The sequence below is a fragment of the Equus quagga genome, chromosome 17 (assembly GCF_021613505.1).
Source record: "Equus quagga isolate Etosha38 chromosome 17, UCLA_HA_Equagga_1.0, whole genome shotgun sequence".
In the NCBI taxonomy this organism is placed as follows: domain Eukaryota; kingdom Metazoa; phylum Chordata; class Mammalia; order Perissodactyla; family Equidae; genus Equus; species Equus quagga.
In genome coordinates, this window is record NC_060283.1 from 3,176,381 (window position 1) to 3,196,946 (window position 20,566).

General features: G+C 50.0%; 1 protein-coding gene across 8 annotated transcripts in view; it reads left to right on the forward strand.

The window, feature by feature from the left end:
- SHANK2 (SH3 and multiple ankyrin repeat domains 2) overlaps nt 1-20,566 on the forward strand; it is a 559,847-nt gene that overhangs the window by 508,611 nt on the left and 30,670 nt on the right. For 7 of the 8 annotated variants that reach the window (XM_046643796.1, XM_046643794.1, XM_046643795.1 and 4 more), the window contains 2 exons: nt 18,072-18,207; nt 19,478-19,558. In XM_046643796.1, the coding sequence (XP_046499752.1) occupies nt 18,072-18,207; nt 19,478-19,558 (217 nt within the window). The remainder of the gene's footprint in view (nt 1-18,071; nt 18,208-19,477; nt 19,559-20,566) is intronic. The other variant, XM_046643797.1, reaches the window with a different exon arrangement.

The window sequence follows — 20,566 nt, forward strand, 5'->3', positions numbered from 1 at the left end:
TTCTGATAGCTGTGTAGCAGTGTCTCACTGTGGTTTTAATCGGCGATTCCCTAATGACCTATGATGTGGCACACCTTTCCACGTACTTCTTTGCCATCCCTCCGTCTTCTCTGGTGAGGTGTCTGTTCAGATCTTTTGCCCATTTTTTAATTAAGTTGTTCCTTTTCTTGTTTTGAGTGTTAAGAGTTCTTTGTGTATTCTGGATGTCAGTCTTTTAGCTGATATGTATTTTGCAAAGAATTTCTCCCAGTCCGGGCTTGTCTTACTCTCTTGACAGTGTATCTCGCAGAGCAGAACTTTTTCATTTTAATGAAATCCTACTCATCATCTTTCTCTTTTACGGCTCATGCTTTAGGTGTCGTATTTAAGAAGTCACGGCCGAACGCAAGGTCACCTAGATTTTCTCTTACATTATCTTCTAGGAGTTTTATAGTTTTGTGTTTAACATTTAGGTCCATAACCCATTTGGGGTTAATTTTTGTGAAAGATGTAAGCTCTGTGTCTAGATTTATTTTTTTTTCCTGTGGGCATCCCGTTGCCCCGGCATCATTGGTTGAAAAGACTGTCTTTTTTTTTTTTTTTAAGATTTTATTTTTTCCTTTTTCTCCCCAAAGCCCCCCGGTACATAGTTGTATATTCTTTGTTGTGGGTCCTTCTAGTTGTGGCATGTGGGACGCTGCCTCAGCGTGGTTTGATGAGCAGTGCCATGTCCGCGCCCAGGATTTGAACCAATAAAACACTGGGCCGCCTGCAGCGGAGCGCGCGAACTTAACCACTCGGCCACGGGGCCAGCCCCGAAAAGACTGTCTTTTGTCTGTTGAATTGCCTTTGCTCCTTTATCAAAGATCAGTGGACTGTATTTGTGTGGGTCTGTTTCTGGGCTCTCTGTTTGGTCCCGCTGATCTATTCCTCTGTTCCTTCACCACTACTTAATTACTGTAGTCTGACAGTAAGTCTTGAAGCTGGGGAATGTCAGTCTAAATTTGTTCTTCTCCGTCAATATCTTGCCGGCTATTTTGGGTCTTTTTCATTTCTCTGTAAAGCTTAGGATCACTTTGTCAGTATTCACAAAATAAACTTGCTGGGAGAGAAATCAGCTTTTTTAGAGGTCACTCTTAAATATGAGCTGCGTGCCGAGGAGCCCCAGACATTGATGAAAGAATTAATATGAGAGACAGAATCCAAAACAAACATCGCGTGAAAAAAAAATGGAGGAAACAGATTACGCGGGGAGAATAAGATTATGAAAAGATGTTATTAGTACGCTCAACGAGAATCAAGAAGATATTGCAACCTTGAAGTAAGAATCAAGTGCCCTTTTTTAAAGTAACATTCAAAGAACAAAAATAAAGGCTCTTAATTAAAAATCGTATAGCAGAGATGAGCATTTTGATAGATAGATTGAAAGATAAAAGTGAAAATAATCTCCCAGAAAGAGAAAAATGTGGAAAATTGAGGAGGAAAGATCATTAAAATGCAGGACAATCCAGGAGGTCCACCATGTGCCAAAGGAGGATGCCTTGAAGAGAAAATGAAAGCAAGGAAACAGCCAAGAAATAATTGAAGGAAAACAGAAAACTTTCTCTTACTGAAGGACGTGAGTCTCCTCATGAGAAAGGGTCCCTGCGTACCCCGTGTGAGAGAAGAAAACAGAGTCACACCAAGGCACATCAATAAATTTCAGAAAACTTGGAACAAAGAGAGTATCTTACAAGATTCTCTAGTTTGGGGCGGGGGCAGCAAGGAGAGGAGGCAGGTTCCGGACAAAGTATCAAAACAGGAATGACATCAGAGCCACCAATAACCAACCTCGAAACCAAAAGAAATGAAGCACGGCCTTCAAAATTTCGGAAGGAAAATTATTTTCAACCTAGAATTCTGTGGCCCAGCATGTGGTCTGTTTGGGTGACATTCCACGTGCACCTGGAGAGAATGTACGTTCTGTAGTTGTTGGTGTGTTGTTCCATAAATATCAATGAGTTCAAGGTTTTTGTGCAGATCTGTGTCATTATTGATTTTTTTTTGTCCAGCTGTTCATTTCAATTTGAGAAAGGAGTTAAAATTTCCTGCTCTGTTTGCAGAGTTGCCTGTTTCTCTCTTTAATTCGGTCAAATTTTGCTTCATCATATGGAGGCTCTGTTATTAGGTGCATAAATGTTTATGACTGTTATGTTCTCCTTATGAATTACCTCTTGGATCATTATGAAACGTCTCTTTTTATTTCTGGTAAGACCCTTTTTTCCTGAAGTCTATTTTTTTAATAACGCCTTTAATGAGAGAGAATGCAGCACACCATAAAATTCAGCCTTTTAAAATGCACAATCCAGTGGATTTCAGTATATTCACAGAGTCGTGCAACCATCGGCACAATCTAATTTTGGAACACGTTGTCACTCCAAAAAGAAGTCTTGTGCCCGTTGGCCGTCATTCCCCATTCCTCCCACCCCCGCTTCTTGGCTAGTGCGAACAATGCCACCGTGACCTTGCCTGCAGGTATTGGTGAGAACGTGTGTTTTCTTGAGAATATACCTACGGGTGGAGTTGCTGGATCATTTCCTAACTCTATCTTTAACATTTCGAGGATTGCCAAGCTGTTTTTCAAAGTGCTTGGAGTTTATTTTGTCTGATGTTAATACAGCCACTCCACGCATGGGGTATCTTTTTCCATTTATTTACTTTCAGCCTCTCCATCTCTTTGTATTTAAAGTGAACAGACAGCATATACAGGTCTTCTTTTTTAATGCATTTTTATAATATCTGTCCTTTCACTGAAATTTTACCCCGTTTCATTTAATACAATGATTGATGCTGTCCCACGTAGGTCTGCCAGGTTATTCGTTTCCTGTTTATCTCCTCTGTTTCCCTCTGTCCTCCCTTTTTCTGCTTTCTTTGGGATTGACTATTTTTAGAACTCTGTTTTAATTCATCGGTTTTTAGCTGTATTTCTTTGCGTTCTTTTCAGCGGTGGCTCTGGGAGTACAGTACACATCCTTAACTTGGAGTTTATATTGTGCATTTCGCTTGAGATGTAGAAACTTCGCAACCACATAGGTATATCTGCCTCACTCCTGCCTTTCTTTACGCCACAATCGTCATAGGCATAACGTCTACTTACGTTAGAAACCCCACGAAACAATGTTGTCTTCGCCTCAAACAGTCATATCTATTTTTTAAATAAGAGGAAAATAATCTTTTATATTATACCTAGGTATTTATCGTTTCTGATATCCTTCACACCTTCTGAAGATCGAATATTATTTCCTTCCAGCTTGAAGAACTTCCTTTAGCATTTCTCGCAGTGCAGGTCTGCTGGCAACAAATTCACGTGGTTGTCATTTGTCTATAAATGTCTTTATTTTGCCTTCATTCTTTTTTTTTAATTTATTGAGTTCATAATAGTTTACATCATTGTGAAATTTCAGTTGTCCATTATTTCTTGTTTGTCACCCACTGTGCCCACTCCCCACCCCGCTTCCCCTGGAAACCACTGAACTGTTTTCTTTGTCCATGTGCTTGTTCATATTCCGCACGTGAGTGAAATCATCTGGTGTTTGTCTTTCTCAGTCTGGCTTATTTCGCTGAGCATAATTCCCTCCAGGTCCTTCCATGTTGCTGCAAATGGGATGATTTTGTCTTTTTTTCTGGCTGAGTAGTGTTCCATTGTATGTATATATATATATACCACATCTTCTTTATTCAATCATCAGTCGATGGGCACTTGAATAGTTTCCATGTCTTGGCTATTGTGAATAGTGCTGCAATGAACATAGGGGTGCATATGTTACTTTGGATTGTTGATTTCAAGTTGTTTGAGTAGATACCCAGTAGTTGGATAGCTGGGTCATGTGGTAGTTCTATTTTTAGGGTTTTTTGGGAATCTCCATACTGTTTTCCATAGTGGCTGCACCAGTTTGCATTCCCACCAGCAGTGGATGAGGGTTCCCTTCTCTCCACACCCTCTCCAACATTTGTTATTTTTAATCTTAGTGATTATAGCCATTTGAACAGGCGCAAGGTGGTGTCTTAGTGTGGTTTTGATTTGCATTTCCCTGATGATTAGTGATGTTGAACATCTTTTCATGTGCCTGTTGGCCATCTGTGTATCTTCTTTGGCAAAATGTCTGTTCATATCCTCTGCTTGTTTTTGGATCGGGCTGTTTGGGTTTTTTTTGTTGTTGTTCATTTGTGTGAGTTCCTTATGTATTATGGAGATTAACCTCTTGTCGGATATATGATTTGCAAATATTTTCTCTTAATTGGTGGGTTGTCTTTCTGTTTTGATCCTAGTTTCTTTTGCCTTGCAGAAGCTCTTTAGTATGGTGACTCCCACTTGTTTATTTTTTCTTTTGTTTCCCTTGTCTGAGCAGACATGGTATTCAGTAAGATCCTTTTAAGTTCAACGTCAAAGAGTTTACTACCCGGCTATTTGGCTATTATCTTCCAGGAGTTTTATGGTTTCAGGACTTATCTTCAAGTCTTTGATCCATTTTGAGTTTATTTTTGTGTGTGGCTTGAGATAATGGTCTACTTTCATTCTTTTGCATGTGGCTGCCCAGATTTCCCAACACTGTTTATTAAGAGACTATCTTTTCTCCATTGTATGTTCTTGGCACCTTTGTCGAAGATTAGCTGTCCGCAGATGTGTGGTTTTATTTCTGGACTTTCAGTTCTGTTCCATTGATCTGATCCGTGTGCCTGTTTTTGTACCAGAACCATGCTGTTTTGATTACTATGGGTTTGTAGTACATTTTGAAGTCAGGGATTGTGATGCTCCAGCTTTGTTCTTTTTTCCCAGGATTGCCTTAGCAATTTGGGGTCTTTGGTTGCCCCATATTAATTTTAGGATTCTTTGTTCTATTTCATTGGAGAATGTCATTGGGATTCTGATTGGGATTGCACTGAACCTGTAGATTGCTTTAGGTAGGATGGACATTTTAACTATGTTTATTCTCCCAATCCATGTGCCTGGAATCTCTTTCCATCTCTTATGTCGTCATCTATTTCTTTCAATAATATCTTGTAGTTTCCATTGTATAAGTCCTTTTTTTGTTGCAATTGCAAATGGAATTGTATGCTTGAGTTCTCTTTCTGTAAGTTCGTTATTAGAGTTTAGAAATGAAACTGATTTTTCTAAGTTGACTTTGTACCCTGCAACTTTACTGTAGTTGTTAATTATTTCTAATAGTTTTCCGATGGATTCTTTAGGGTTTTCTATATATAATATCATGTCGTCTGCAAACAGCGAGCGTTTCACTTCTTCACTCCCTATTTGGATTCCTTTTATTCCTTCCTTTCTCTTGCCTAATTGCTCTGGCCAAAACCTCCAGCACTATGTTGAATGAGAGTGCTGATAGTGGGCATCCTTGTCTTGTTCCTGTTCTCAGAAGGATGGCTTTCAGCTTTTCCCCAACTGAGTATGATGTTGGCCGTGGGTTTGTCATATATGGCCTTTATCATGTTGAGGTAATTTCCTTCTATCCCCATTTTATTGAGAGTTTTTATCATAAATGGCTGTTGGATCTTATCAAATGCTTTCTCTGCGTCTAGTGAGATGATCGTGTGGTTTTTATTCCTCAGTTTGTTGATGTGTTGTATCATGTTGATTGATCTGCAGAAGTTGACCCATCCCTGTGTCCCTGGTATAAATCCCACTTGATCATGATGTATGATCCTTTTGATGAATTGCTGTATTCAGGTTGCCAAAATTTTGTTGAAGATTTTTGCATCTCTGTTTATCAGCAATATTGGCCTGTAGTTTTCCTTTTTTGTGTTGTCCTTGTCAGGCTTTGGTATCAGAGTGATGTTGGCCTCATAGAATGTGTCAGGAAGAATTCCATCTTCCCTGATTTCTTGGAATAGCTTGAGAAGGATAGGTGTTAAATCCTCTGTGAAAGTTTGGTGGAATTTCCCAAGGAAGCCATCTGATCCTGGGCTTTTATTTTTTGGGATGCTTTTGATTGCTGTTTCAATCTCTTTACTTGTGATTGTCTGTTCAGATGATCTATTTCTTCTTGATTCAGCTTTGGAAGATTGTAAGAGTCTAAGAATTTATCCATTTCTTCTAGATTGTCCATTTTGTTGGTCTATAGCTTTTCACAGTATTCTCCTGTAATCCATTATATTTCTGTGGTATCCATTGTGATTTCTCCTCTTTCATTACTAATTTTATTTATTTAAGCTTTCTCTCTTTTTTTCTTTGTGAGTCTGGCTAAGGTTTTGTCAATTTTATTTATCTTCTCAAAGAACCAGCTCTTTGTTTCATTGATCCTTTTTACTGCCTTTTTTGTTTCAATAGCATTTATTTCTGCTCTGATTTTTATTATTTCTCTCCTTCTGCTGACTTTGGGCTTTGTTTGTTCTTCTTTCTCTAATTCAGTTAGGTGTAATTTAAGGTTGCTTATTTGGGATTTTTCTTGTTTGTTAAGGTGAGCCTGTATTGCAATGAATTTCCCTCTTAGTACTGCTTTTGCTGCATCCCATTAGTTGGTATGGTATGTTTTCGTTTTCATTTGTCTCCAGATATTTTTTTATTTCTCCTTTAATTTCTCCAATGATCCATTGCTTGTTCAATAGCATGTTGTTTAGTCTCCACATCTTTGTCCCTTTCTCAGCTTTACTCTTGTAATTCATTTCTAGCTTCATAGCATTGTGATCAGAAAAGATGCTTGTTATTATTTCAGTCTTCTTAGATTTATAGAGGCTTGCCTTGTTTCCCAACATATGGTCTATCCTTGAGAATGTTCCATGCGCACTTGAGAAGAATGTGTATTCTGCTGTTTTTGAATGGAGTGTTCTATATTTGTCTATTAAGTCCAACTGGTCTAGCTTTTCATTTAATTCTACTGTTTCCTTGTTGATTTTCTGTCTGGGTGATCTGTCCCTTGATGTGAATTATTTCTTCTTGGTGGAGTGTCCCTTTGATCATTATATACGGCCCCTCTTTGTCTCTCTTTACCTGTCTTATCTTGAAATCTACTTTGTCTGATATGAGTATTGCGACACCTGCTTTCTTTTGTTTGCCATTGGCTTGGAGTATCGTCTTCCATCCCTTCCCTCTGAGCCTGTGTTTGTCGTTGGAGCTGAGATGTGTTTCCTGGAGGCAGTGTATTCTTGGGTCTTGTTCTTTAATCCATCCCCCTACTCTGTATCTTTTTATTGGAGAATTCAAACCATTGACGTTTAGGGTGATTATCGATATGTGAGGGCTTATTGCTGCCATTTTATCGCTCATTTCCCCGTTCTCCTGCATTTCCTTTGTTTCTCATCCATGTGTTTTGGTCTACCAGTTGAGTTATGGAGTTTTTTATGTTGTGTTTCTTTCTTTTTCTCTTTATTTATTATTTGTGACTCTGTTCTGCTTTTTTTGTTTAGTGGTTACCAAGAGGTTTGTATTCAAAAGCTCATAGATAAGATGGTCCCTTTTCTGGTGGCCTCTTATCTCCTTAGACTAAACTGATTCAGTCTCTTTCCTCTTCCCCTCCTAAGCTGTTCTTCTCATATCTTATTCCATCTTTTGTACTGGGTTTCTGGTTAAAATGAGAAGATTATCTTTGTTTTTGGTGTTTTCCTTACCTTTATCTTTAATATTTGAGTATTTGCTAACCTGTTCTGATGTATAGCTACAATTTTCTGATTTTGTCTACCTATTTATCTCCTTACTCCATGCTGTGTAACCCCTTTCTCCTTTTTTGTTTTTCCGGGGATAAGAGCCTTCTTGAGGATTTCTTGTAGAGGGGGTTAACTCCCTTAGCTTTTGTTTACCTGGGAAATTGTTTATTTCTCCATCATATCTGACAGATATTTTCACTGGATAGAGTATTCTCGGCTGAAAGTTTTTGTCCTTCAAAGATTTGAATAGGTCACTCTAGTCTCTCCTAGCCTGTAAGGTTTCTGCAGAGAAATCCACTGAAAGCCTAATAAGGGTTCCCCTATAGGTTACTTTCTTCTGCCTTGCAGCCCTTAGTATTTTTTCTTTGTCATTCACTTTTGCCAATTTCACTACCATATGCCTTGCAGTAGGTCTTTTTACATTGACAAATCTAGGAGATCTGGTAGCCTCTTCCATGTGGATTTCATCTCCTTCCCTAGGTTTGGGAAGTTCTCTCTTCCTATTTCTTTGAACAAGCTTTCTGCTCCTTTCTCCTTCTCCTTTTCCTCTGGAATTCCTATAATTCTTATGTTGCATTTCCTAGCTGAGTCGGATATTTCTCGGAGACTTTCTTCATTTCTTTTTAGTCTTAGCTCTCTCTCCTCCTCTATCTGGAGCATTTCAACATGTCTATCTTCGATTATGCTGATTTGCTCCTCTCTGATATCTGCTCCAGCATTCAGGGAATCCATATTTTGTTTTATCTCATCCATCATGTCTTTCATCTCTAATGTTTCTGATTGATTCTTCTTTATAATTTCAATCTCTCTTGTGAAGTAGCTTCTGAACTCATTGAATTGTTTCTCTACATTCTCTTTTAACTCGTTGGGTTTTTTGATGATGGCTATTTTGAATTCTCTGCCATTTAGATTACATATTTCTGTGTCCTCAGGAGTGATTTCTGAGTACTTGTTATTTTCTCTCTGGTCTGGAGATTTGATATAATTTTTGATACTGCTAGAGGGCATGGCTCTGTGTTTGCACACCATGGCGTAATTTGGTCGCAGTTACCACCTATCGCCACTGAGTGGGTGTCAAGAGCTGCATGTGCTGAACCCTCTGCTTCTGCCCAGACACTGGAGTCAGCAGGGGTGGGGGTAGGGTTCTTTCTCCTGTGTGCTCTTGGGGTTTTCTCACTCTGCCCTCGCTATCTGCTCTCCTGGGGTGCTGGCTTGATGAGGTCACCCCCACATTAGCTTTCACCTCGGTAGGGGCTTTCCCCTAGGCTGCCAGGGACCTTGGGGATCTGTGATGCTCCCACGAACAAGCATCCTCTCCCCACTTCCTTCCCTCTTGGAGGCTGCATGCAGTCTGGCATCACAGTCTTTTGGGGAGGGGGCGAACTTTTCTCTTATCCCATTCCACCTCCTCCGAGGGGGACTCTAGCCTCTCCACCCTCTGACATGTGGCTGCACGGGTCTTTCAGACGTCCTGTGTGTTGTGTGGATGTCCTCCGTTGGAGTATGAATGTCTTTTTTGTTGTATGGTGGGGGGGGGGGGGGGGGGGAGATCGCCAGGAGAACTCACTCCACCATGATGCTGACATCACTCCCCTGTTTTGCCTTCATTCTTTAAAGATATTCTCACTGGATACAGAATTCTAGGATGACAGTTATTGTACTTTCACAGTTTAAAAATGTTATTCCCTGCTCTTCTTGTCTCCATAGTTTCTGATGTGAAATCCACAGTCATTCAAATCATTGTTCTTCTGTAAGTAACGTGTCATTATCCTCTGGCACCTATAAGATTTCCTGTTTGGGCCGGCCACGTGGCTGAGTGGTTAAGTTCACGTACTCTGCTTCAGTGGCCCAGGGTCTCGCCAGTTCAGATCCTGGGCACAGACATGGCACCACTCATCAGGCCATGTTGATGCAGCATCCCACACAGCACAACCAGAAGGACCCACAACTAGAATATACAATGATGTACTGGGGGGCTTTGGGGAGAAGAAGAAGAAGGGGAAAAAAAAAAAGATTGGCAACAGATGTTAGCTCAGGTGCCAATCTTAAAAAAAGGAAAAAAAAAACGATTTCCTCTTTAACTTTGGCTTTCAGCAAATTGACCATAATGTGCCTGGGTCTGATTTTCTTCATATTTATCCTGTTTGGGTTTCACTGAGCTTCTTAATTCTGTAAATTTATGTCCCTCACTGAATTCAGGAAGTTTTTGGCCATTATTTTTTCAAATATTTTTTCTGACCCATTTTCTCTCTCTTTTCTGGGACTCTCATTTTCTCCCCTTCTGGGACTCTAGTTATCCTCATCTTAGACCCTTGACATTGTCCCATGGGTCTTTAAGACTCTGTTCACTTTTGAAAGTCTTTTCCCTGTCTTCTTCGTATTGGATGAGTTCTATTGACGTATCTTCAAGGTCACTCTTTGCTTTGTCATATCCATTCTGCTCTTAAGTCCAGCCAGTGCATTTTTAAATCTCAGCTATTGTATTTTTTTGTTCTAACATTTCCACTTAATTCTTTCTACATTTTTAACTGTTTTGCTGAGATTTCCTGTCTTTTATTCACTTTGAGTATATTATCCTTCATCTAATTGAGCATCACTGTAATAGCTGCTTTAACGTCCTTCTCTGATAATTCCAGCATCTTGGTCATCTTTGGGCTCCTCAAGTAGATTTGCATTGTATCCTGAATGTTGTGAATGCTGTGCTGTGGCCACCCTGGATTCTGTTCTGTTTCCTTGATGAGTGTTGATGTTTTTGTTTCAGCTGATAATTACCTTGGTTAGACTCACATGGCCAACGCTGCCTGGCCGGCAGTGACAGCAGCTCAGATGTCAGTGCAGGCAGGTCAGCTTCATCTGCAGGCTGTTTTGAGTCTGCCCTGTGCTTTCACAGTTCAGACGTCAGCCAGAGACCTGGGAAAAGTAAGACACTGAACACGAAACTCCTCTTCTCTGGCTCTCTCTCTTTTGGGATTCTCCCCTCACTTGGACAGCTGTGGCCACGCTGACCTCTGTCCTCTCATATCTCAAACTGAAAAGGCTGCAATTTCTATCAGAGCCTTAGGTGCCCCACACCACACTGTGACCATGGCCCAAAGCTTCCAATACCCCGCCCGGTTCAAAGTCTGCCTCCCTCCATGCACTCTCTCGAGCTTCCAGGGAACTGTTTTTGTCTGTTTGGGGGTGGGAGTAGGGGACAGCTTTTGTCCAGACTTTATAGCTGTCACCTGCAGAACATTGGCCTTCAGACCTTCCTTTGCCTTATCCTCCAGCCTCGAATTTTATACCCAGCCAAGCTACCACTGAAGCGTGCAGATAAAGCCATTTCAAGCAGACTATGTCTCAAAAAAAAAGTCGTCTCCCTAACGCCTTTTATTGGGAAGCTGCTGGAGAATGTCCATGGCAGGAAATGAGGCTTTATACCAAGTAAATGGATACGTGGGGTCTCAGACCTGGGTGAGCCAACACAAGAAAGACTCAGAGGAATCCTGAGGGCGACAGTCATGCGGACAGAGGCCTGGAGCACCGAGCCCACATTGTTCAGAGAAGAGCAGAAGCTTGGGGAGCGATTCCTTCCAGGAGATAAACTTAGCAAAACACGTGAAGTATTTGAGGATGTTGAAAAGAGATTTACACAATTAGGGAAGTGTTTAGATCTGAATGACTGTTAAGCACATAGAAAATTAAACCAATAAACAAACAATAGAAAATTATTTCACTCCAGGGAAAACAAAATATATGAAGAAAGGTAAAGTACTTATAATATACTACACAGTGTGGCCGTGAGTAGATGTCACATAGTCATGATGTAAATCCTGAATGTTGATCTAGTTAAAATTATGATAGAACTATGTCCAGAGGATGGAAGTGCTCAAAAAGTGGGGGCAGTGGGGGCCAGCCTGGTGGCATAGTGGTTAAGTTCACGCGCTCCACTTTGGTGGCCCAGGGTTTGCCAGTTCGGGTCCTGGGTGTGCATCTACGTGCCACTTATTAAGCCATGCTGTGGCAGGCATCTGACGTATATTCCCTGCACCGTGGTGGTGGCCAGGCTCGGGGTCTTGACCTCCCCCGGACGTGGCCATGGTTTACTCCCTCCATGAATCACTCCGTGTCTGCGTGTAAGGACGATGCATGGAGAGGCACGGCACCCTTCCTTACAGTTAGCAGGGTCTGTGACCGTGAATGGTTTGTCTCTCCGCCAAGGCTGTCATCTCCAGGAGCCTCAGGACTTGGTCTAACCTTCTGGGAACGTGGCGAGACATCCAGGTGCACACCTCCTCCTGGTGGCGGCATGCCAGAATTGCAGGTCCGGGTTTTTTGGGGGACACTGGAAACCCCATGAAAGTTCAGGATGCCAGCCTGGGCATCTGAGAAAACAGCAGGCATCTCACCTCCTCAGTCTCTGAGGTTTCCGTCCCCACATGAGCGATTTGGAGCATCTGTTTGAAAGATGAGAGCTGGCTCCAAAGTCCCGTGGAGGGTTAAACTGAATTTTAAGTTTGTTTAGAGGCTGGGAAATCCTAAAACACGGCTCTGCCTTTCGGTCCTCTGTCCCCACTGCACTAGGAAGGAGAATGTAGGTGAACATTCCCATCCTGCCTCGTGTAGTCCTGGTCTTGTCGATTCCACGTGGAAGTGTCCTGGCAGTCTTTTTGTGTCTTCTCGGAGGAGGATATTTATAGGCATCTCAGCACACGGCAGTTGGCGCCTCTGTGCCCGCACTGTCAAAGTGCTTGCCCGCACCCTGGCAGCCGAGCCGTGAGAGCCCACAGAGCCCACAGCTCTGACCTTGTACATTCCTTGCTTTTGGGGAAGGACTCCATCCAAAGCCTATCTACTCTGCAAAGCAGGGTGAGAATTTAAGACAGGCGTGGTTGAGGGGGGATGGAAGGGGAAAGAAGAGCGTGAGGGGCCCGTGGGCAGGGGTTGCTGCCCATTGTGGCCAAGCCGGCTTAGGAAGCCCGTCCTTGTTTCTGGGAACAGGCGTCACATTGTCTTCGCTGGGGAGTGGAGGCGCCAGGAGTGCGGCCCCCATCCTTGCATTTACCCAGCCCAGGGAGGAAGCTCTGGGACTGAGCAGACAGGAGGTCCCGGAGGCAAAGATGCTCCCCTGCAGGTGGAAGAACATGGGCACTTGGACCCTGCCCCTGGCACCTGTCCTGGAGGGCACCCCCTTCCTGCAGAGGGGTTCCCTCAGCCCCAGGACGGAGGAGGAGAGAGGAGAAGGGAGGCAGGATCAGTGCCCGGAGGCTTCACCGAGATCTGAGTCCAGGGGCAGAAACAGGGGGCGCCTGGAAAGACTGTCTTCTCAGGGAGCCACATCCGGTGTCCAGTGCAGGCGTCACTCAAAGTGGGCGGTTTCTGATGGACCTCTAGGGGGCGGGGAGTTCTGTACACACACACCCTTGGGCGGGGGGCTTCTCTCTGTGTGGCCCGTCCCCTCCCCAGGCTCCTGCGGTCATTTTCCGATGGTGTTACCTCTCCTTGCCCCCCAAGGCCCACCCTCGACACTCCCCCTAGAAAGCCCCAAGGACCAGCAACGACCCTGGGTCTGCAGCAGCAGCAGCAGCATCTGGGGACCGTGGCCTTCACCGCCCAGGGCTGTGTTTGCTGGCTCTGCAGGTCCGGGGGGACCACAGCCCCGGGGTCTGCGCCTTCGGCCCCGGCCTCCCAGCTTCCCTTGAACCAAAACCAGTCACTCCGGGGTCACTGCTGGCCCCGACGGCTCCTCCCCACTGGCCTCCAGCCTGGGGCAGTGCACATAACTGCAGAGGCCGGGGGATAGCAGCTGGTCCCCAAGGTCCCCCAGGGAGGAGTGGCCAAGCTCCTGGGAAGTGCGCTCAACCGTCGTTTGTCACGAGTTCCAGCTTCCAGTAGGGGCCACCTCTCTGGCCAGGGAAGCAGGCTGGGTTTGAGCTGAAAGACAAGGAAAGGGAGATAAGGGGCTAAGATGCCTGGTTTGGCAAGAAAGGAGCGGTAGAGGTTCCAGGACTGACCAAAGATCCCAGGGGCCTCAGCGCACGAGGGCCCTGGAGGGTCAGGGGGCCGGCAAGCCTCTGAGGAGCATCCCAGGTGCATCCAAGGCAGTGGGCAGAGAAGGCCTGCAGTGGAGGCCGCTGTCCGCCCAGCCCTCGGTGGGGAGGCCACGCTCGAGGGCATTGTCACAAAGCACCACTGATGGGTGGCATGGGAGAAATGGATTGTCTCCCGGGCCGGAGGCCGGAAGTCCAGACGGAGGCGTCGGCAGTGCTGGTGCCTCCTGAGGGGTGAGGGAGCATCTGGTCCAGGCCCCTCCTCCAGCTGCTGGTGGCTTGCCGGTGGTCGGTGGGGTTCCTTGCCTTGAGATGCATTGCCCCGCTGTCTTCCTCCATGTTCACGTGGCCTGCTCCCTGCGTGCCCGTGTCCGAATTTTCCCCTTGTTATAAGGACACTAATCAGACAGGACTAGGACCCACCTTAATGCCTTCATCTTAACTTGAGTATCTCTGCAAAGACCCTGTTTGCAAATCTAGCTACAGCCTGAGGTCCTGGGGTTAGGACTGCAACGTAGGAATTGGGGGACCACAGCTCAGCCCCTAACAGGTGTGTCCGGGATGTGAAGTGGACGATGCACCCAGGGCAGGCAGGTGGGGCAGGCTCCAGTGGGCCCGGGGGATAGTCCCAGAGGTGGTTGGGAAGATGGGGCAGTGGATGGGCAATTAGAGTTCAGCCCCCGAAGGTCTGTGTGGGTGGCGGGTCAGGATGGATCCTCTGTGCTTGGCGGAGTGGGCGGAGGTGGGCCATGCGGGCCCCATTGCTCCTGGGAACCAGGCCCCGGCACCCACCGTATCCTGGGCGGGTGGGCTCTGCTCGTTGCACAAGGTCAGGGCCAGGCACAGGCTCTTTGGTGCAGCCAAGTTCTCCATCAGGGGGCTTCCTGTCCTGGGGTCAGCTGGATGGGGTCCCCCGGTGTGCTCTCAGGGTCTGTCTACACAGGTCTGGCGGATGCGAGGGGAGTCTGATCCCAGCAATCCTGATTCCCAGCTCAGCCCCAGCCCCGCTGAGCCGCCTAAGCCCCGCTGTCATCAGGCTTTCGGAGAAGGCCAAGCGGCCCTCCAGTAATCGGAGATTACTTCCTCCGAGCTCTCCAGCAGCCCCGGCCCTTGCTGTGACGCGCCAGGAGAGGCAGTCTGTCAGGAGGGCGTGGGAGGCACCCCGCCCGCGGGGCTGGCAGCAAGACTACACTTTCTGTGCCCGTCACCGCTAGTGCGGCCATCGGGAGCTCAGGTGGGACAGCGGCTTCTGAGAAAGGATGGGTCAGGGCACCTCAGATCCAGAGGATCCAGGCTGAAGGGCAGTGTTACCTGTACATGGACCGGCCCTCGTGGTCCTGGGGGCCGCCGGGCCCTGGGTGCACGTTACTTCTTCCAAACCCCACCTCACCCACGTTTCATCAACCAGGCAGCTGGAGCCCAGAGAGGGTATATAGGCCACTCCAGGTCACCCAGCAAGCAGGTGATGCCAGCATACGAGCTGGGCTGTGGTGCAGGGCTGCCAAGGGGCCTGGATGGTCGAGTCACTGAGGCCCTCAGCCCCAGGCTTGTTGCTCTGTCTCCACAGGCCCTTCAGGGCACTGATGGCCCCGCAGATGCCCTCACCCAGCGGCCGTGGGGCCTGAGAATCCACCATTAGCAATTCATTCCTTTGGAGAACCTTTTCCCAAAACACAAACCCTAAGTCACCGTGTCTCTGACACTTCAGACAAAACACTCTGGGCCCCTGCGCCTCCCCAGGCACAGGGACAAACCTCCGCTCCCCAGTGTGGCCAAGGCCAGCCCTGGCCAGAGTCACAAGAGGACAACATCCAGCTACCAGGCACACACAGACACAGAAGGTTCAGGGGCTCAGGGTTCTAGGAAGTGGGGCCCCAGGCCGCGGGCACCAGGATGGCTGGATGGAGGTCAGAGGCCAAGTCCCTCCCCACCCCCCCGCCTCCTTAACTAGTGGCCTGGTTGCTGGGTCCCCCCAAGCCCACCAGCCATCGAAGCCCAGGTCTGGCCCGAGTCCTCCATCTGTCAGCATCTCAGCCTCTCTCGAGCGTCAGAACGCTGGTGACAGGACTAAATCAGGGGACATTGGCTTTCTTTGCTGGAGCCCTGTCTCGCTGCACTGGGGACCCACCGTGAGCAGGGCCCTGGAGCACGCTCCCAAGCTTTCAGGACTCGTTCTGTCTGCTCCCCACGCCTCATCCCCTCGCAGGGGCGCCTGCTCCCTCTCCCCTGCCGGGCCCTGTTTCCTCAGGTGACGCTCAGCACAGCTGACGTTCATTTGTTCGCTGACTTGTGTGTCATCTGACTCGCCCACGAGAACGGAGGCTCCTGAGGGCGGGGACGGACGGTCCGCCAGCATCACCCCTGTCTCCCGGCTCTTAGTGGGCGCTCAGAGCAAAAGTGTTGGTGGAATGACTGACTGACGGAGTGAAGGAACGAGTGAGTTCCTGAGCAGCAGTCGCTGTTCTGGTGGGCTTGTGGGAGAAGAGAGGGGAGACATCAGCCAGGGCTCAGAGCTCGGGGTCCCCGTCTTTCTTGGAGCCACCAGAAGAGCTGGGGTCTGGGCGAGCGGGGCTGTGTTCTCCTGCCCTTAGCAGCTCAGGGCCAACAGACTCGTGTCCTGGCGGAACGCTCTGTCACTCTTTCCCTCCACCTGGCTTCATTGCTTCCTAAACTCCTCTGGTTTCCTGATTACACTCTAGGAAAATCGGTGAAAAGGAGAGCCACAAGTAATCGCTTTGCAAGATCACCACCATGGCCCGGAATTAGGCGGATTTCTCCTTGAAGGTCCCCCTAGGACTGTCCTGTCCCTGGCCAGGAGGGGGCCACGCCCCTCAGTGTAGGGCAGCTGACTGTCCGGTTTGCCTGTCCAGGACTGACGGGGCTCCCGAGACACAGCAATGCTGGGGCAAGTGGACATGCTGGCCACCTCGGAGGCGAGGCTGCAGAGCGTGTCCCACTCTGAGTCCTCCCACCCCGCGCCCAGCGTCTGGCTGGAAGAGCCACTCAGGTGAGCACACAGTCGCCTGTGTGCGTGTCCTTGGTGCCGGGAGCCAGGCACCTCATGCTTCTCCTGGGGGCCTGGTTACTTGGGGTGTTAGGTTGTGAAAATTCACCACGCCTTGTTAACTCCTCTGTCTGTGGCTACACTGCACTTGAGAGGTTTTTAAAGAATCCGCAGCAGGAGAAGGAAGCACGGCAAGATGGGGACGGGCGACCCCGCGGTGGGGCACGGTGGATCGGGTGCTTCTCTGATCTTTACTGTCAGGGCGGTTTTCCCCCTTCAAAGACAGTGCGTGGAGCAGTTAGGAACTTCGCCATCCTGTGGCTTCATTTTCTCTGCTGCCCCTGGGTGCACGGCTCTCCCCCGAGGAGCTGGGGGATGGCAGGTGCCAGGGCCCCCCGCAGGGCTCACTCCAGCAGGTGGGAGGGGTGGGGCCCAAACGCCTGTGATCAAAGGAGGTGCACGGGGTGAAGCTCTCTCTTTCCCCCCAGTTCTTGCACTCTCGCCCGCCCCGTCCGCGTCCGTCACTCTGATCTAGCAGTGGTGGTGGGATGGTGTGCAGAGCAGGGCTGCAGCTGTGCTGAGTTTGATGAGGCCCAGAGTGCACCGGGGTTTGAGGCCCAGCTCCTCCTCTGCCTGCGGGATGTCACCTCGGGTCAGTTTCTGTGCCAGCCGTGTTTGCCACGGCGGGGACGAACGGAGGTAAAAGGGCACGTAACGGGCTCTGACAGGTACCAAGAGCTCCGTGAACGCCCAGGTGGCCACAGTGGAGCCAGCGTCTGGTGGAGCCCGTCCCTGGAGCACGGGCCTGCAGTTGTCCCACCGAGCTGGGCAGGGGACCCATTGCTCCTAGCACCTCGTCAGCCAAGCTTTTATGCCTCTTCAGGCCCCGGGGCGGGAGAGGAGGGAGGGAGCGCCCGCCTGGAGGAAATGGGCCATGTCGTGTGATGTGTATTCCCGAAATATGTGAAGCAATTAAATGCCCTGCTTCTTCCGAACTGTAAAAACGGAAAGCTGTAGGGCTGCAACCCTGGCCCCTGGGGATCTCCTGTCGGGCTTTGTGTGCGTGGCTGGTGGCCAGGAAAATTGCTCCCAGGTCTGCGTAAGAACCTCAATCGGGTCTGTCCTCTGGCAGCTGCAGAGCGCTCACTCGCTCACTCAGTGGAATTCTGCCACGTGCCACGCGCCAGGTGAAGGACGCCGGCTGCAGGAAGCCCACCCCCTGGCGCCCTGGCCACGTTAAGTGACCTGCACAGCCAGCCACCCGGCTTTCGCTCCTGTTTCCCCAAAAGCACCTTTGGTTCCGAGCCAGGGTGGTCTCCTGATGTCCCTGCATTTGCCCCTTTGGGAGGCAGCCGCATCTCTGCCATGGGCTGGCCCCCTGCTGCCTCTCCCCGGGACCCACCCTCTGATGCCATGCTGTCTTCCTGCAGGTTAACAATGAGAACGTCGTGAAGGTTGGCCACCGGCAGGTGGTGAACATGATCCGCCAGGGAGGGAATCACCTCGTCCTCAAGGTGGTCACGGTGACCAGGAATCTCGACCCCGATGACACCGCCAGGAAGAAAGGTGCCCGCCCCAGCTGTCCACGGGATGGGTGGGGGCTGGGGTGGGACCCTTCTCTCCAGCCTCCTGTGCTGGCACACTTTCAGGAGTCTCCTCCCACTGGGGGGTCCAGGCCCCCCTCCAAGACTAGGGAAAGAAGCCAGAAAAGGAGGCTAGGAGATGACCTGGGGCTTGCCCGCGCGGCAGTGGCAGCCTCAGGCAAGGGCTGTGCTCAACAGACCAGGACCTGGGGGGCTCCGTGCCAACCTGTCCATCAGTCACTGGGGATGGGTCCCGCCAGGTGCAGCCTGTGCCCATGGAAGGAGGAAGGGCCACAGAGCCCGCTGCTGGCCTGTTTGCAGAGGGCAGCTTGCTGGCCCCCCACAGTGACTCAGGTCTGCCATCCTTCCCCAGGGAGGCCCCAGCTGGGTGACATGGGGGCTGAGTGAGGCCTGCAGAGGGGAGACATGCCCCCAGGTCCCCTTGGTAGGGGAGAGGCTGGAGCAGCACATCAGTCCTTCTGGCACTCCAGCATTTCCCAAGAGCAAGTGTGCCTGCCCCTCCCACCCACCCTGCCAGGAGCCCTCAGTCTGGGCTGGGGAGAGAGCAGGTGGTGCAGCCAGGAGGGCTGCCTGGAGGAGGGGCCGTGAGCTGTGGAGGTTGTAGGGGAGGAGGGAGTAGACCACCGCGGCCCTCCCTGGAAGCACTGCTTGGGGGGCTCCTCCAGGCCCCTGAATGAGTGGGAGGGCAGATCCCGAGAGAGGACATCACACATGAGAGTCACATCTCTGCCGTGATTGGGGGAGAGGCGCACAAAGGGGAATCCCCACCTGCTGAGGATGCTGACAGGTGGCAGCAGAGGCCTACAGAGGCCACAGGAACCTTCCGTCCCTGTTAGGCACAGGCGCAGTGCAGAGAGAGCGCTCCCCTCTGCAGGCTTTTGCTGCGTTTCCCACTCACCCAAGAGGGCAGGGCCCCAGTGCCGGGTGTGCTGCTGGGTGCAGGGGGGCAGCAAGCTCTCCAGAGAGGGCCCACCCCGGGCCCCCTGAGCACCATGCCTGGTCCCAACCCATCTCGGCCGGCCCCGAGGAGCCTGCAGACAATTTCAGCCTTGTGACTCATGGTAGGGTGACAATTGCTGGCTTCCCTGCCCTGGGGGACAACCCCTGCCTGTCTGCCTCCCCGGAAGAAAACCACAGGCTCAGGGTCAGTGGCCTCCCAGATTGTTCTGGAAGGTGGGGGAGGAGGAGCTTGGCGGCCAGGTCCTCACCCTCCTCTTTGTCTGCCCCTCAAGCTCCCCCGCCGCCAAAGCGCGCGCCCACCACGGCCCTCACCCTGCGCTCCAAGTCCATGACCTCGGAGCTGGAGGAGCTCGGTAAGAGTCAACCGTTCAGCCCACCCCGCCTGCGCTGTCGCCGCTCCCGGGCCGCCCCAGTGCTGGCCTCCGCGGAGCCCCAGCTCATGCATGGCCCTGTGCCTGCTTGCTTGCCCCTCACCTGGCCCCCAAGCCTGGGAATGGCGTCAGGACTCGCCCGGGCGGGTGACTCCCGCCGTGGCATCTCCCTCAGAATCCTGCTGGCTTCAGGGGTGTGGCTACAGTGGGGCCCTGTCCCCTTCTTGGTTCATCTAACATTGTTTTGTTTTGAATTTTTGGGCCTCTCACTAGTGGATAAAGGTAAGCTGCCCCCCAGGGTCCCCCAAACCGCTCCCCCTCACGTCTAGGGCGCCCTCCCCTGGAACCTGCCTTTGCTGGCCGTCTAGGCTCGGCTCAGACCACAAAGCTCGGCCCTGGGGTCTGGCATAGAGAGCAGCGGAGTTGGCGGGCCAGGCGGGCCGCACCCCAGGCTTAGGGAGCTGCTGAGACCTCCTCAAGAGGTCCGCGAGGAGCAGAGAGGCTCTGGCCATCCCACCCCATCATGTAGCTGGGGAAGGATAAGCAGTGACATGGCCCTGGGCCTAGTGGCCCGTGGTAGCTGTTGAAAAGAGGGATGACTCTGGAGCTGGCAGCATGAGCCCCCCAGAGGCTGGTTAAATGTCCGATCGGGGAGTCACCATGGAGCCCGGGACACCTTTGGAAGGCGAGTGGCGCTGGCCCCCACAGAAGTAGCAAGGGGCTGCCAGGCTTGCTCAGCTGAGAACACGAGGAGGGCCCGCGGGTGGGGACGGAGGAGCCTCTGTGCTCTCTGCACAGGCGGGTGTACGTGGGCCACAAAGCAAGCCCCGTGCGCCAGGCCCCCTCGTCAGCCCAGCGGGTCCGGCTGGTAGAAACCCAAGCACCCTCGCTGGTGTTTGAGCTGATCTGAGCCTTCAGTGGGAGACCCTTCGACCCCTCCTCTCCCCAGGAAAGTACAGTGGCCCCTTCCTCCCTGCGGCTCCTCTGGGC